The sequence below is a fragment of the Centruroides sculpturatus genome, unplaced genomic scaffold (genome assembly GCF_000671375.1).
Source record: "Centruroides sculpturatus isolate CEXI.00-Female unplaced genomic scaffold, Cexi_2.0 scaffold903, whole genome shotgun sequence".
Taxonomy (NCBI): Eukaryota; Metazoa; Arthropoda; class Arachnida; order Scorpiones; family Buthidae; genus Centruroides; species Centruroides sculpturatus.
This window is the reverse complement of record NW_019385049.1, coordinates 232908-250196: the sequence shown is the minus strand read 5'-3', so window position 1 is coordinate 250196 and position 17289 is coordinate 232908. Positions and strand designations below refer to the sequence as shown.

At 33.4% G+C, this 17289-nt stretch overlaps 2 protein-coding genes across 5 annotated transcripts in view; one reads left to right on the top strand and one right to left on the bottom strand.

Annotated features, from left to right (window-relative positions):
* Positions 1 to 17289, top strand: part of LOC111633921 (proteasome maturation protein-like) — a 34294-nt gene that overhangs the window by 14348 nt on the left and 2657 nt on the right. Inside the window, exons 1-2 of one of the 4 annotated variants that reach the window (XM_023378575.1) lie at positions 12166 to 12240; positions 14528 to 14643. In XM_023378575.1, the coding sequence (XP_023234343.1) occupies positions 14546 to 14643 (98 nt within the window). In that variant the 5' untranslated portion in view covers positions 12166 to 12240; positions 14528 to 14545. Of the gene's footprint in view, positions 1 to 12165; positions 12241 to 12260; positions 12295 to 12329; positions 12453 to 14527; positions 14644 to 17289 lie in introns of those variants that run through there. The other 3 variants (XM_023378578.1, XM_023378577.1, XM_023378576.1) reach the window with 3 other exon arrangements.
* LOC111633919 (glucosamine-6-phosphate isomerase 1-like) lies at positions 1297 to 11370 on the bottom strand. Its single transcript, XM_023378572.1, has 6 exons — positions 11184 to 11370; positions 9486 to 9625; positions 8197 to 8298; positions 2494 to 2676; positions 1765 to 1949; positions 1297 to 1589 (listed from the first exon to the last, which is right to left on the bottom strand). The coding sequence occupies exons 2-6, from the start codon at positions 9607 to 9609 to the stop codon at positions 1347 to 1349; spliced, it is 837 nt and encodes a 278-aa protein (XP_023234340.1). The 5' UTR covers positions 9610 to 9625; positions 11184 to 11370; the 3' UTR covers positions 1297 to 1346.

The window sequence follows — 17289 nt, the reverse complement described above, 5'->3', positions numbered from 1 at the left end:
TCTCCTTTTTTTGGGTATAATTTCAAAAAGTTTTACGGGAAACTCGAAGTCTGACGACGTGCGCTACTAATCAAATTTTTCCAGTTACGATAATTGATTGTGTGATAACTTTTTTTTTTTTTTTTTTTTCAGAAATCTGCGAGAGTGTTTTTTAGTACAGTATAATAGATGAAATGTGTGATGCGCAAGATATTTCCAAAAGTAATTTGCAGTAAGAGCAGTCTTATGTCAAATAAGGAGCCTTTAATGATTAAAATGTCTTGCATTCTGGTATTTTGCCATACCGTTTCCCTTTGCACAAAATGCTTAAATTTTTTTTAAGTTTGTTTGTGGAAAACATAGAATTTTACTGGATTTAGAAAATGGGATTTTGTGGAATTTGCATATGAATTGCTGATAATACTGTGCACTTTTATCCAAAATAATTGATTTGGCAAGTTTCAGTTGTGTGTAGGAGTTTTCTGAGGCATCGGGATCCAAAGGGGAGTTAACTTTGTCGGGATCATTCAAAAATTGAGTGCTTGCTTTCCAAATAGATTAGTTGGATCTAAATGTGGCACTTATCAAATGGTCATTTAAAAAAATACTGTATTTACTTGCAAATAAGACGACCTCACATATAGAACAAGGTGTGACTTTAAAGATCAAAATAAAGAAAATTAGTTTTATTAATNTGCTATTAATTTCGAATGCATATTATTTCGAAACCTTCTCGTTGGCGCCTTTATTAAATTGGCCATACCCTAGTTACGGCTCTGGTTTTAAGATACTGGTGGCATTATCTGATGTTCAATTGGACCACAACTATAGTCATTTAAATACATGTCTGAGATGTATGCTAGGTTTTGCAGTAACTGAGCAATCATCTGGATGTAAAAGTTTTTGTCGACAAGTTTATATTAAAAAGACAGAAATGGAGCAAGTGTAATAGAAGAACAAGAGAGACAATAGACAAACAAGTCCATAAAGATTGTTGTATATCCATGAAAGTAAACATTTAGGGAGAGGGAAAAAAATTCACTGATAGTCTAGTCAACTCATACTAAATATAATTTTGTAGTAAAACCATCATCTGCTTTAGTTCAATGTCTGAGTATAGAAACTATCACATGCAGTGCTAGCTTAATGCTAACTTACACCTTTTGCTGCCTCTGTTTCTAGCATGATTGCCAATAGAGAGCACTCCTAGTGCTGGCACAATTTATACAAACAATACATTCACCATATTCAACTTATCTTTTTCTCCTTTTGAACATTTGTGGGTGGGAATTATCTGCTAAAAGTAAACACAGACCATTCAAACAAAATATTTTTATTTGGTAAATTAGGCCAGGACCAAGGAGGTGTTATTGGTCTTTAGTGTCTTCTGGGATATCGTCATCCTGAATCAGTGTATTGTGGAGTCTCATCAAGCCTTTGAAGTACTTGACCGTCTTGACTCTCAGCTCCAGAGTGGCATCTTCATCGCATACAAAGATAGTCCGAGGGTGTAATTGGAACGCTGATACTGTCCACATATGATTCACTCCCTCTTCTATAGCTTTGTACAGAGCAAAGGCCTTGTGAGCCCCCGTAATCAATATCATCACCTACAAAGACAAAAAGATGCATTATGTAATATTGATGACTACTTCCAGAACTTTAATTTAATAAATACGCAAATTCTGGAATGAGATGGATTAATATACTAAAAATTTTTTGCGTCTGTAATCCATCTCATCCTCAACCAAACATCTAGCATATACAGTTTATGGGAGAGAATACCTCTTTGGCATCCATGACGGTTCCAACACCAACTGTCAATGCTTCGTGTGGAACTTTAGTAAGGTCATTGCCAAAGAATCTAGCATTGGCCAGGATAGTGTCCATAGCTAAAGTTTTGACTCTTGTTCTAGATGACAGACTGGATCCTGGTTCATTGAAGGCAATGTGTCCATCAGGTCCAATGCCTGTGATTCATGTAACAAAAGAGCATTATAAACATATTGAGAATATTACACAATCCAAGTAAGTCGAATTCAATGTATTGTGAAGTTTTTTTGGTTTTTTTCCAAAAAAATCCAGTTACAACCGATCAAATATCTATGTTTTTTCTTTTCAGAAAAGCATGACAATGACACATACATTTCGGATTGAAGTGCATGTGTAATTAGTGATCCCTCTTCAGTGTTACTGTATAAAACATAACATTAGTTATTACAAATGTTTAATAAAATATTTCTTATATATAATAACTAATGTTATGTTTCATACAGTAACACTGAAGAGGGATCACTAATTAAACTTCAATCCAAAATGCATGTGTCATGTTTTTCTGAAAAGAAAAGAAAATAGATATTTGATCAGTTGTAACTGGATTTTCTGGAAAAAAACCAAAGAAACCTCACCTGTCAAATTCAATTTATAAAGGATATTACACACTAATATTATGGTTTCCCATTGAAAAGTTTATACTTGGATTATTTGTCAAAAAATAAAACTGAAATTAATTACCTCCTATGAAAAGCTCAATTCCTCCTGCTTCGGTGATTTTCTTTTCAAACTGGTCACATTCTTCCTGCAAGTTTTGCGCGTTTCCATTCAGAATGTGCACATTCTCTGGCAAGATGTCCACATGCTTGAAGAAATTATTGAACATGAATGAATGGTAACTCTCTGGATGATCTCTGGGTAAACCTGCAATTCACAAATCTCTAATGTCAAAGGGCCAACAGAAATCTACCCATCCCTATTCTTGATCTTCTATGGAAACACCTAGCAACCAAAACTTTATCAAATAGTCAGAATATTCTTTAAAAAGTGCAGAAATGATTTTGGTGGGGGAAAAAAACAGTTCCAGAAGTTACTTGAGAAATTTGATGCTTCCAGTCGAGAGAAAGCAAAGGTCAACATGGGATGCAATTTTTATCAATAGTTGGAAGTCCAGAACAATGTATCACAGTACTGACAGTACAATCTATGATATTTCCATATAAATAATTGTATATTAGCTCATTCGTGACATAGTGCGGCGGCGGGCCAGATGACCCGACCTCACAAGCCAGTTTTAATGACCCCTGCTGTAAATGATCAAGTTTCATAGATTGACATCAGCTTTTTTTGTAATTGGAAAGGGGGATAGTTGTGTGTCAAGGTCAGGATAATAAAACTTTATTACTTTCACAGGAGAGTGTGAAATGAAAACAAACAGTCACACATAATTTTAAAGTAAACAAACTGCAAACTATTTTATTAGGGTTTAAACAAAAGTTTCCTTTCAGTTTTAAGAAAATCGGATGACAATGTTATTGCATTCGGAAGAATGTTGACTATTTTTGCAACTCAGTGCAAAAATAGTCAACATTCAGATCTCGTTGTCCCGAGCAAATGCAAACATCCATTTGAGATTAATTGAATATAAGCAATGATATTTTTGTAAAAATGTATTTATTTTGAATTGCTATTGTGTCAAATCGCATTTATTACGTGCAACACTCGCAAGAGTTATACTCACATAATTTTCCGCATCTTTGCCGTATTAGTTGAGTCCCGCGGTGCATAAACTAATCTTAAAATAGCTTTCTTATTATTATTTATTTCACAACTGGGTGCAAGCTTTCTTACTACCGATTTATTTCTGCTTCATTTTTAAAAATATTTTTTACTTTTTCAATTGACACGTTTTAGAAATACAGTAATATATTATTTTTATGAATTAAAATTTAGTAATAGTATCGAAAATTTTGTTGTTTCATAAAAATATTTATTGGCGAAACTGCTAAAATTCATGGAAACTTTTGCATATTTCTACCTTGTCTTTTTACTGTACTTTCTATGTTTTATAAATGAAATGATTAAAGTTAATTTGATTACTGTAATTTTTGTAATTTACAAGGAAACGATATTTGATATGTTTACTTCTTTTCTTTATCGGATCAAATTTCAAAAGAAAAAACATAAGAAACCTGAGAAGGAAAAAAATTACGTAATATGTAAAATTGTAGTTTCCAATATGTGTTGGTTATAATTTCATAATCTTGCATGCATCACTCATGTAAGGCGACACGTGCAAGGCTATAATAGCGAGCAGCAATTAGTATTGATGGCAGAGAGCCCTAAAAGATGCCCACGTCGATCATTTTCCTCACCCGTCACGTCGCAGAACAAAACAGTCCATTTCAAATTGCTTGATAGCAGGTAGAACTGACCTTGGCTTTATGTGTTTAACTTCTGCTCATACTAATTGTTTAGAAATAGGTGTAAAGTTTTATGCAGAGAACAATACATTAAAGACAATATTTCATTTGGGTTAGTATTTGTTTGTAATGGTTCATAAGACAGTGTAAACCGAGCTTAACTCATATTGCTTCTAGTTATTAGAACACACTCAAAAGGATCATTTTTTTCAAGTCTGCATTTCTAGGAGGATGGCTTTTGATGGCATTAAATTCTCTGCCAGGAACTCAAATTGTTTCCTCTCAATGAAAATGATTTCCACATCTTCTGAGTAATTCTTAATAAATTTGGTAAAACTTAAGCTGCTAGATACCTCCAATACAGATATTTTAATTACGACTGCATGAATTTTATTTTGCAGCGTGTTAAACATAATTAACTTTCCTACTTTTCTAATTTCATAACAGAAATTGTATTTACTCATGTAGATTAGAAAACTTTACTATTTACACTTTTGCTTCTCTCAATTCTAGTAAATAGTTTTATCAGGATATTTTTGGAATCAATCTCCAACATTTATCTCACTGTTTAGTAATTAAACAAGACAATAAAATTTTTCTCTCTTCCTAGAAATAAACAAAATGCAGAAGACAAAAACTAATCTACTCATCCAGCATGCTACCACCACCATATTGTTTGGTTTTAAACAAGTATTTACCACAATTTAAAAGGAGAATGCTCACATTGTGTGGAATGTAAAAGCAGTGCATTTCTGGCAAATTTCATTTCCAGAGAACTGCAAATATTGCTGCTTTAATGGCAAAGCAAATTCCTGGAAATCCTAACTGGACTCAAAAGTTTAACAGAGATTTGAAAGAACTAATTGCCATAGACCAAGTAAACAAAGATTTCCAATGTAATTGGGAATCGTTTTATCAATAACAACTAAATTTGTCAGTGCATAATCTTGTAGTTAAGTTGGATAGATATAATAATAATAATGAATCAACAATATCAATAAAACATACTATCAATAACGCTTATTGCTAAAATCTATTGTAGTAAGACTTGATAGTAGTCTGTTTTATCTGTTGCCCATTAAATGATGCTTTTTATTAGCTAAATACCTAATAATAAAGTTTTAGAAGTTAGCTTAGAATTTTAAGTTTTAAAATGATATTTACTTGTTTTACTGACAGTTGCATATCTATACAATTGCCAGAATGTTACACTCTACTGCAGAATTTAGCAAAGATTTCACAAATAAATATATGCATTGAAACATTTTTAAAATAATCATTTAATCTCTCAAGTCTCACAAGATTGCATTCCACTGTATATTATTGGATATAAGTGAAATTCTGTTAACCTGGCATCCACTATGCCAGCAAACCCAATAAACTGCCATTATTAATTAGGGAGGGTTATTGATACACTGAGTAAATCTAGAGAGTTAAGATTTTTGTATGAAAGCATTTAAAACATGCAGTTCTTGGAAAAGGGTGTGGGTAGAGATGACAAATGCCAAGACAACATGATTCCATGCTAAGTAAAACCAGTTAGCTCATGATTTTTCTAAAGACTTTTCTAAAAACATTAGTGCATGGATTTGATTTGAGAAGCAGAAATATCTAGCACATTTGGAATCAATAATTATTATAAAGAGCTACAGCAAACTCTAATTATGAAAGTACATGAACAGTAGAGTTTGCTGTATTTATATACAATAAAAGTGTACAATGCACAAAGTAAGAAAAGTGTTCTTGTTTCAAGCTAACCAAGGATAGGAATAGTCTGGAAAAACAATCATAAAACACAGGTTTGTACAGTTTTACACGTGAAGATACGTAAAAATAAAATTTGTCCAGCATATTTGATAACGAGGCACTACATTGGTCCCGATGATGCCGGTTAATAGAATGTCACTATACCAGAATAAAGATTTTCCAATGAATCTCTATCTGAATTGGAGTAAGTAAGAATATTGTTCATAAATGCATTCAAAAATTCAATGTGTTGAACAATCTCAAAAATATCAGAACAAGAATCTTCCTGCTATGCCAGTTTTTTCAAATGGCATAGAGAAGAAATATCAGAAACTCTGAACAAAATTATAAAGGCAGTTAAATTTGTTAATTATTATTTGGAAATAAATTATCAATTGCTTTAATAAACATACCTCTCTTAGGGTGCGACTATGCAGACACGAATTTAGAGCAAGCGAGATATTGCGAGAGATTTAATTGTAGTGCTAGGCACGTGTATTTTAATTATTATTCTGTTATATATTGTGAGTTGTCACACCTTGGTTTGGGTTCTTTGTTTGTTCTTTTCAAATTTTTGTATCGCGCGCCACCTTATGGTGGATTTTGTCAGTGCCATGATTGGCCCCTTGGTGACCACGTGTGTGGTGAAGGGAGGAGTGTATAGGAAGTTATAAAAAGGGCGACCCGTGAGGAAGAAAAGGACTTGGTCTTCTTTCTGCTGTGGGATTCCTGGACTGCGAAAAGGAAGACGAGGAAAAAAAAAGGACAAAGGAGGTAAAGCTCAATCCATATGCGGACTAAGGAGCGGACTGAACGAAGTAAGTGAAGGAATCGGATTACATCGGGCTCGGTATTCGTCGGGGAATTATCTAACTAAGGTTGGGTAAGGAAACATCGTCAACCTGTTTTCAGTGGCCCATTAGTTTGGACAAAGGATGAATTCTCGTTTACACGTGGTCGCAGCTCCAATCGGACATCCACTCACAAAGGAGACTGCCCTATATTGATTATCGCAGTGGCAGATCTGCTGTGGCAGATCTGCTATGTAATTCATCTGTAACATCCATTGTGAACGATTTGATACCGGTACCCGCAAACTTTGAAAGTGACTGTGATAATAAGGAAGCGAAATTGGTGTAAGATCGTTACGAGCATATAGCTTATGTTCTCTAGTACTTATTGTATCAACGCGAAAGGGGATTCGATATAAAATTTTCTTTTCTCTAAAATTCGTGTAAGGTCCTCATTTACTCTTACCCACATTACGATCTGGATCACTTTGGTGATCCCTTTGATCTACATAATTTTCGCAAAGAAAAACCATGCACAAACGAGAAGCGAGAAATAACACTAGCGAGAGCAAATCTCTGGTTCTCACACATATCTGACAGGTTTTGATATTTATCGCATCTCACCTCTTCTCGCCACATATTCTCACTCACTCGGAAAATTCGCTCACTTGCGTCTGCATAGCCACAGCCTTAGTAATGAAAAAGAATAGTGTACAGTAGGTGATTGGTTAATGAACAGTTTGTACAGTGAACAAATAGGATAACAAACACTTTTGAAAAAGATTTTTTGTTTGGACAATGAACACTTCACAGAACAAACACAAAAAGAAGCGACATAAAATAAACCGATTGGTTTAATAATAATTAATAATACCAATTGGTTTTCCCTTGTCTCCAAGTAACAATTCAAAACCTTCCGGAGCGCAGAAGACGTTCGACCTAATACCAATCAGATATTATTCCTTCAAACTTTGAAATTCTCCATTGTAATTCCAGCTTTTTCTTACTTTTCTGACAAATAATTTTTTAGTCTTTGCAAGACTATTGGATGCTTGTTAAGTTTTGTGTCAATTTTTATTTTCTAAAAGGTGAGAGTTTAAATGTCCTATTGGATATTTGTTAACAGTAACACCAAAACTTCAAATTTCACCCAGGTCTCACATTTACATAATTCTTTAGTAATTAATTTCCGTTCACTGAATTTTCGCGGGTACTTTTCTAAACTTTTTATTTCTAAAAGACATTGATAATATCATGAAGCCTAAAAAGAGTGGAGTGTCAAGAACCTTGCTCACCTTAGAAACCAAGCAAGAGATAATAGCCAAGAGCAGTAGAGAGTGGGCAGATGTCTCATGGTGCTTGGCACTATGGCTCGAACAGGTCTACAGTAGGCACAATCTTAGGCACAAATTATTTATTTCCAACAGCAAATAAATAATTTGACACAAAGTTAATAATAATCTAATTTATATAAACAAACTTACCTACATATTCATCCATGTTAAATGTTTTAACATAGCGAAAAGAAACCGTTCCTTCCTTGTAAAATTCAATTAGTTTTTTATAGGTTGCTAGAGGCGTACTTCCTGAAAATATTTAAATATTTATACAAATTTAAAGTATAATAATTGTAATTTATTGTATAAAACCTTTATAAAGATTCAAAATAATTTATCTTATTTGTGAATTTTTGTAATATGTCGTATTTTTTGAAATCTCCAGAGATCCAAAAGAATAGGAGAATTTGCCTTTTCTCAACCTATAAATACATCAGTTTATGGAGTTTATAAAATAATTAAAACATAAAATGATTAACTTTTCTAAACATTAAAAACTTGCTGACAAAAGTAATAGATGCAATTGTCACATTCAATTAAAAGTACAGTACTTTAGCTACTAACTACTAAATACTAACTTTCCCCATTCTTGCTTTTATCAATTAACGACAACAAGTCCTAATGAAAGTCTATATGCCATTAATATAATAATATTTATTCCAATGTTAGATTACGAATTGCATTTTTTTTCTTTGATATGGATTGATAACATGAAAAAATGATATCTTTCTAGGTCTTCCCTTTCTGGTCTTTAGAATTTTTTCAGGTCAAGTTACTCAAAATTCAGGTTATCTAGAGTTGAAACAGTAGGCTAATAAATCGTGTTATACAATGAAAAATATTAGTTTTTGTACAATAACTTTGTAGCAGGATATATAAACAAACATCAGCTAACCCGATAAACATTAAAGCAACCAAAGCCGAATTATAGCCGCTTCTAGCCCGTTAATTTGGCTTTGGTTGCTTTAACGTAGCAAGATATTTTTCCTATTTCTGTTAATAAACGTATAATTTTAATAATAATTAAAATATGTTATATGCTAGTCTACAGTAGCATCTTTTCTAGATTTTCCCCCAAACAATCTTTCCATAGATGTCATATTCTAAAATGTTCCTTCCCTTCCTTCCAGCATTGCTAAGCACATCAAAAAAAATCCACCTAATGTTTTTTAAGAGTCTATTCTGGCCCATTTGCCACAAGAATTTTATAACTCTTATGTTATATGTATCCCTAACAAAGGATTTAATTTGTCTTAATACAACACACACTGCCATTCTTGTACACTAAATATACATGTTAGCAAATAAACTGGCATTACAGAAGCATTTTTAGTACCGTTTACACAAAATTACTAATTCTAAACATTTTATAACTTAAAACTGGAATGATATATTCATTGATTAGTTTGTTAGAGAGAAAAATTGAACACTCCAACCTGTGGGCAAACCAAGAGTAAAATAGTTGTCGGGGCCGGGCTTGAACTGACGAATGCGTTTACGAACGTACTTGGCGGCCCAAGTACTAGTTTCGTCATAATTATTCAAAATGACCAGTCTCATTCTTTCGATTTAGATTCTGGAAATATAAAATTTTCTATAATCAATCGATAGTCGGACAAGCCATCGCCATCTTGTACAGTAAAAAAACTATACAAAACTTTGAAGCATTTATAGAAAAATATGTAAATTAAAATGCTAATACAATAGAGTATTGTTTACTTTTAATTTAACAAGGTAAAATATTAAAAAATATAACTTAATATACTTCAAGACTAACTGATTTGTTGTTATTATTTTTATTATTATTATTAATACAATGCTAACTTGGACTGCCACCAATAGGGATGCATCATCTCTATCAGTCGGATCAAATTTTCTTCCCATTATTTTACTATTCTGTGTTATTCTGAACCATTTATTAACTAATCGTAGGTCGAGGCAGACAAATTTCGACCAGAAATCTTTTTAAAAAAATGTCGGCCTCCTTAAATAAGTAGCCATTCGACTCGTTTTATTTTCAAACCCGTAACGTAACATGTCTCAGAAAATACAAAATTATTACAAAAAAAGCAATCCAAATACCTACAAAATAATGGTTTCAAATCCTTTTGACTTAAATACTTCCCGTTTAAATTAAGCTTTCTGAGCGATCTCGCTTCTCCTTTTTGTTAATCTTAGTCCAGTTTTATTAACTCCCTTCTTCCTTTCAAGTATCTTTTTAGATAAAATGTAGTTTAATACAGTTTCTCCCATAAATCCCGGTCGATGTATTAATTACAGGATTATTAGATGACTCATTAAATCTTACAGTTTTAGACTTTCTGCCTATCTAGGTTAAGTAAAGAGGTAAAATTAAAACTCAATTTTAGTACAACGCACCCCATCTAACCGAAAATAATCATAGTATGAGTCGTTCCAATTAGCAAAACGTTCAGTTTAGCAAAATAATTTGGAAAAGAATCGCAAAGAGCTGCAGACAGATGTATTTTACTTCCTACGGACGGGACGACGTAGCAAAGAGTCTGCAGGCTCATCTCGTCCCTTCCAGGCAGACAAACTTCCCGGAACGGTCGGCAGAGTCGAGCCACCAAAACCGAACATATTAAGCATTTTCTCAAAATTAGAAGTGCGGAAGTATAAAGAAGGGAGGCGAGGGATGGAGAGAAGAGAGCCGACGTTTCCCACAAACAATCGGCATCACTCCTAAGCACAAAGGTCTAAATTCGTCCCCACCTACTACAGATTTTAACATAATTTATAGCATTTTTAAAGCATAATTCCACAACCACTGTTTTTTTAGCCGAACATTCGGCCGCAAAACCAACGAATTAGGTTCGGATTAGCAACGGTGCACCCTACTTCTTATCAAAGGAGATCATCTATTGCAAAACTTAACTGAATTCGCCAAGCATTTTAATAAGCGGTGAGCAAGATAAGCAACCCTCCCCTTCCATATTTTTACAAAGGAATGGCAGATTTAAAAGGTTTAAAAGTTCTGGCTCCGTATGGGGGGGTGTCTCCGCCAGGGGGATCTTGGCCTTCCACTGGGGGTGACAACCCTTTACGCCCTCAACCTATCTAGGTCATCGCGCCGTATTTTTTACAGGTAAACCAATTACCCGTCCGATACTTACCGTCTCACACGCCTCAAATTCTCAACTGATAAGTACAGAAGGTCGACGTGAATCTCAACGTCCGTATTACTCGAAACCGACGAGTTTTATACGACGGAAATCTTCCATCGCACCACCGAATCAAAGTACGACCGGCGTCATTTCCTCGATGTTACGTCACTCTCTCACCTAATGACGTCAAATTAATTAAAGGTTTCGTGCCCTCCTCTCATTCGTCCGAAGCATTTTAATTAAATAAACCGTTATTAATTCGTCGCCATTGCGTTTTCTATCTCGATCGTTATATTTATCTTATTTATAATTGTTGTTTAAGTTTTTTTTTTTTTCCTATTGGCAACGACGTCTTACGAAGGCGTACTATTTAATCCGATCGAGATTATAAAAATAAAATCCCCTAATTACAGATCTCGGATAACTTTACGTTTGTCCGACGTCACTTCCGCGCTTCTCTGACGTAAAGATGTCGAAGGACCGAAGATTCCGAATTCGATTTCTCCACCGCCGCTGTATATATATATATATACAGTATTCCTTATTCAGTTATCGATTACAGCATTATTATATACTGTACTGTTTTTATATATCATTAAATACCGTAAAAGTATCGCGCTATTTTTAATTTCCCCGCTGTCTTATATATAACGGAGGAAAAGTACGGCGATCGGTAGAAAAAATAACCCGCCCCTTCCCCGAAGATCTTTACATTTTTGGACTCGGGACACTTTAAAACGTCGAGAAATGCAAAAAAAATTCGGGGAAAATTTCGTTGTGTGTGTAAGAAAACGTTACGCGTTTACCGAAATTCGAATTAGCGCCGTGGATTATTTTTACGTTCAAGTATTTAACATCGACGTAATTCGTCTCTTCGGTGGATTTCGAGTTTGAGTTTTTTTTTTTTAAATAAATTTCTGTGATTTTTAATAAATTATTTAAAAAGTTTACAATTAAAAAACATTTTTTTTTGTTATTCGACGTTTTTTAGTATTTCGTGCGGAAGAGGGCGCTTTTCGGTGACTGTCGATTTCGAAGCTCTAGTGGCGAAATTGATCATTTTAGGGTAAGTTCGGCGTGTTCCAAAGGCACACGATTAATTTATAAAATATAGACAAAGGTGACGATTCTAGAAGGCCTCTTATAAATTAGGGCGCGTAGGATTAGGCTTTAATGCAGCGATAGGGGTAAAAGTTTACCATAACTTCTACGCAGCAACGTACACAAGGAGTAAGACTTTATATTTTAGGTCCATTAGAAGAGAAGTGAAGATAGAGGGTAATTTCTAACCCTGCTCTGTGGGCACTAAAGGGTTTTTATTAAGCCCATTGTGGGTTGGGCCGGGTGGTGAGGGACGGAGTTCCGTGCGGGCTACCGTCGGACCGTGGTCTTTTGGTCCGGATTTGATGGCCGCTTAACTGCACGGTCCGGTTGTCTTTACGATGGATTGGTAAATTCAAGTACGAAACTGCTCTTCTGCTTTTGGCGGTGCCAAATTGGTTACGGAAAGTAAGTTCGGTCGTGCGGTTGTCTCCGTTTTGACGGACAAATTTAAGGCGAAGACAGGCTCTCGCCGCGTCGTCGGAGGTGGTTTTTCTTTATTGTTGCCGCTTCTCCTTTTTTTGGGTATAATTTCAAAAAGTTTTACGGGAAACTCGAAGTCTGACGACGTGCGCTACTAATCAAATTTTTCCAGTTACGATAATTGATTGTGTGATAACTTTTTTTTTTTTTTTTTTTTTTTCAGAAATCTGCGAGAGTGTTTTTTAGTACAGTATAATAGATGAAATGTGTGATGCGCAAGATATTTCCAAAAGTAATTTGCAGTAAGAACAGTCTTATGTCAAATAAGGAGCCTTTAATGATTAAAATGTCTTGCATTCTGGTATTTTGCCATACCGTTTCCCTTTGCACAAAATGCTTAAATTTTTTTTAAGTTTGTTTGTGGAAAACATAGAATTTTACTGGATTTAGAAAATGGGATTTTGTGGAATTTGCATATGAATTGCTGATAATACTGTGCACTTTTATCCAAAATAATTGATTTGGCAAGTTTCAGTTGTGTGTAGGAGTTTTCTGAGGCATCGGGATCCAAAGGGGAGTTAACTTTGTCGGGATCATTCAAAAATTGAGTGCTTGCTTTCCAAATAGATTAGTTGGATCTAAATGTGGCACTTATCAAATGGTCATTTAAAAAAATACTGTATTTACTTGCAAATAAGACGACCTCACATATAGAACAAGGTGTGACTTTAAAGATCAAAATAAAGAAAATTAGTTTTATTAATACAATTCTAATTTTATTTCATTTATTCACAAGTAAAATATCAAATGAATGTAAATGTGCACATTGTCCTGCAAAAATTACCGGAATTTTAAATTTTAAGGAAAAACCTTGTAAAATCGACAACATAATTTGTTCACATAATGCTGGACGATCGAGAACCTTTTTTGGCAGTTCTTAACAGTCGATTACACTTATGAGTTTCTCCGAATTCTGATTTCCAAATATCATCTGTTTTCCCGTGGGAACGGATTAAAACTTATATCGGGTGAGTTTGGAACTTCAATCTGGAATTCAATTCAAAAACTTTGCTTTTCCTATTGATATTCATCTTTACTCCTGACAATATGCAAGAACGATTCAAACAACCCAGATAAAATACTTATGTTTCTAGATACAAGAGGGTAAGCATCCGGTAAAAAATGCAAATACACCGGTGGTTCCCAAACTTTTTTATTCTAGGCACTCTTGCTAAATGCAGATTTTCCCTAGGTGCCCTATATCAAATTATAACATTAAAAAATTTGGGAACTGCTGGAATACATGGTTCACAAAAATTATTTGCAAAAACTCAAAGAAACTTTTGCCCATACGTATAGGACGACCTAGGAATTTGAAGCTGTGATAAATGAATAAAGAACTTGTCTTATATGCGAGTAAATATGGTAATTAATAAAATAATATACATTATCTGCACAAAAAGTGGAAATCGCAATACTTTAAAAAAAAAAAATGGGTCGGTTGTCATGAAATTACGTACTGTATGCCAGTTTTTTTTCTCGTGGAATGGAGTTTGATGTAATGCGTGTGGATTTTTGATCGTGCATATTTTTTGCTTGAAAGTTTATGTAATCACTAAAGTAGAATCGAGCATTGCTGGTTAAAAAAATGTAGTGTCAATAATAGAAATGTGACATGTGATTTGTTGACATTGATGTTGAACATTTACAATTGTTAAATCCATGTTTCAAAATTTATTTACTGTGATTTTATTTATTTTTTCACTGGTAATTTGTCATTTTGTGTTTATTTTTTATGTAGAAATTTAATCTGTAATTTAAATTTCCAGATTTCAAATTTTTGAAAGATGGAGTTACCTTCCCTTCGTCCTAGAAATTGTGGAAGCAATGTTTCCAAAGTTAACGAGAGAGGACAATTTGGTCTTTCCGATCCGATGATCGACGGGTAAGTAGAACTGTATTATGTTGTTAGACAAATATATATTTTACTAAGAATCATAAGGGAACCGAAATTTCAAAAATCGTCAAGTACATCATAATAATTACCATTTGGGTACAAATATATATTTAAAAGTTAAAAATCCAGAACTATTTCTCAAAACAATGCTAAAAATCAACTGTTTTTCACTTCACTAGAGACTACTAGAAGCTTATAAAATACAAGAAATGCCATTGCATCGACTACTTCCTTGGCTTAACCGATCGCACCACAAGCCCTGTTAAGCAAATTACTTATTTAACAAGCAGTCAAGAGGCAAATATTTTTGTCACAATTAGAGATACGGTTCCTTTTGCCTTTTTTTGGTCATCTAGTAGGGAGGTTCAAACCCCTCATTCAGAACTGCAGTTTTGCCACAATTTGGCCAGTGTTTGTGTGGTGTCAATTACTCTCTTATACTGTTTTAGTTTGAGCCAAAACAAATTGTGAAGTATTATTTTACTTACTGTGCAAATGACAGATTGATAAAATTAATATTTTATTTGATTACAGAATTAGGTGCAAATTGCAATATCATTTGCAATTTTAAAAACATGATTATCACACAATTTTTAACACGGACCAGAGGATTTTTATAACAGAAATACCCAGCGGGTATCATTTCCATTCGAGATCTCTTTCTCTGACACTTTAACAAATTATTTTTTATTTTTTAAACTGACGATGCAGTTTATCTTAAATGAATTATCTAAAATCAATCCATGTCAATGTTATATTTTCTAATTTGTCATTTAATGTTTATTCAACTTAAGTTTTATATTTATCAAATGTTTTTTTGAAGGAGAGAGAAAATCATAATTTCAAAAATCCAGCAACAAGTTGCTTAACTTTCCTGGAAACATATAACAGATGGAACCACAAATTTTAAATTTTATTAAAAAACATTTTATATTTTTAAGTACTATAAAATGGCAAAAAGCTTAATTTTGAGGTTAGGAATTGGTAAATGCTAATGAGTAAAATCGGCATTAAGTCTTGCCCTACTCGAGATACAACATGCAATCCCCTTCAACCTTTAATTAATCCCTAAAATTTAATAGCATCCTACTTTGTTGTAGAAAATTGCTCTTTAAAAAAAAAATTCTTATAATTTACATTTAAGGTTCCCAGTGGCCACTAGTATTTTTGCAAATAAAACTATTGATTTGACTAAAAATCGGGTGTATGTTTATCTATGATTTTCTTTAACCTCATTGCTTATCTCATATGAATATTTCAATCAATAAATTTGGCAAGATTACAAAATTAAGCCCCATCTAGCATAATTTTGAAATATGACCAATTACCGACAAAATATATTAACTAGAAAATATCATTTATAGTTTTGTTTTAAGAATTTTATTACTACTGGAAATGGCAAAAGTTTACATTTAATTTACAATAAAAATAATTGTTATTAAACATTTCCATGATAGTTTAACGGGACTTGAATGTCACGATAAAATATTGAAATTCTCTTCTGTGGATATAGAACTGTGCTAATTAGTCGAGTTGCTAAAGAATTTTTCCTCATACCAGATACCCAAACGCACTCCAGCAAATTTTTAAATTTAGCTGTTTTTATGACTTGTTTGAATATGTGTAACGACATTCTTTTATTCCGATTTTATTTCACCGGCAAAACGTTCGGGAAAAATTTATTTAAAGCGCGACAATTTGTTTGTAGATTGCATTTCTTTCAGTGCGGAATATTTTTTCATACGATGTTTGGCGTTAAAAGCTAAAGTTGTTTGAAAAATCTGAATAAAAGAAAATGAAACACAATTAAATTGTGGAAGTATAAATTTGTAACTTACTCATTAACAAAATTACATAATTGTTTGTCCTTCCTATGATTTATTAACTAAAATTAAAATGTTTTGTTTAGACATTTTATCATATTAAATAAATACTATTCTGATTGATTTAATGGCTATTTCCTCCTATGAGTGGATTTTGGAACTAAAATTTCTTTATGGAGGCTTTTTCCTTGTGCTAGAAGAAGTATACTACCAAATTTGTCAATATTCTGATTGTTAGAGTAAGTATCAAAATCTCAAATAGGGAAGATTTAATTGTACGGGGTGATTGAAACGTTGCGTCAGAATGTTGTATTGTCTCCCCCACCACAAGACGACGCTATAGTGAGTTCCAACTATTAATAGAAAATTTGACTTGTGTGAAAGTTTGACTTGACTTGTCACAAAATTGGCTGCACTGTGGCTTTGTTCATTGAGAAAGCAAAATTATTTTTTCCCGGGAGCAGAGGATTTTCACTGTCTAGCATTATTTCACTGGTCGTTCTTAAGCACACGTTGCAGTTGAGTTTTGTCAGAAATTTCTGGAGAGAACTGCAGAGTCGGATTTCTTTGACAACCACTTTATTTCTAAACGATTGTAGCCCCGTGATTGCCAGGTTTGTCCAGGGGTATTTCAAAGGAGCCATGTATGTAAAATAATAGGATTATTTTTTATAGTTTTGTGCCTGCTCTTGTGAATGAGGAGGCCATTTTGAATATACGTCGTAATATGATTTGATCTTGCTTTTCTTAAAGATCAGATTACAAACTTTTTTTTTACTATCTTCTGTATTTTTGTACGTCAACCTCACAA

Excerpts from the sequence above, each read along its gene's own strand:
- LOC111633919 (XM_023378572.1), bottom strand. The coding sequence starts at position 9,609 with ATGAGACTGGTCATTTTGAATAATTATGACGAAACTAGTACTTGGGCC. Across the intron at positions 8,299-9,485 it reads TACTCTTGGTTTGCCCACAG|GAAGTACGCCTCTAGCAACC; the intron begins GTTGGAGTGTTC and ends AAATATTTTCAG. Across the intron at positions 1,590-1,764 it reads CCGTCATGGATGCCAAAGAG|GTGATGATATTGATTACGGG; the intron begins GTATTCTCTCCC and ends TTGTCTTTGTAG.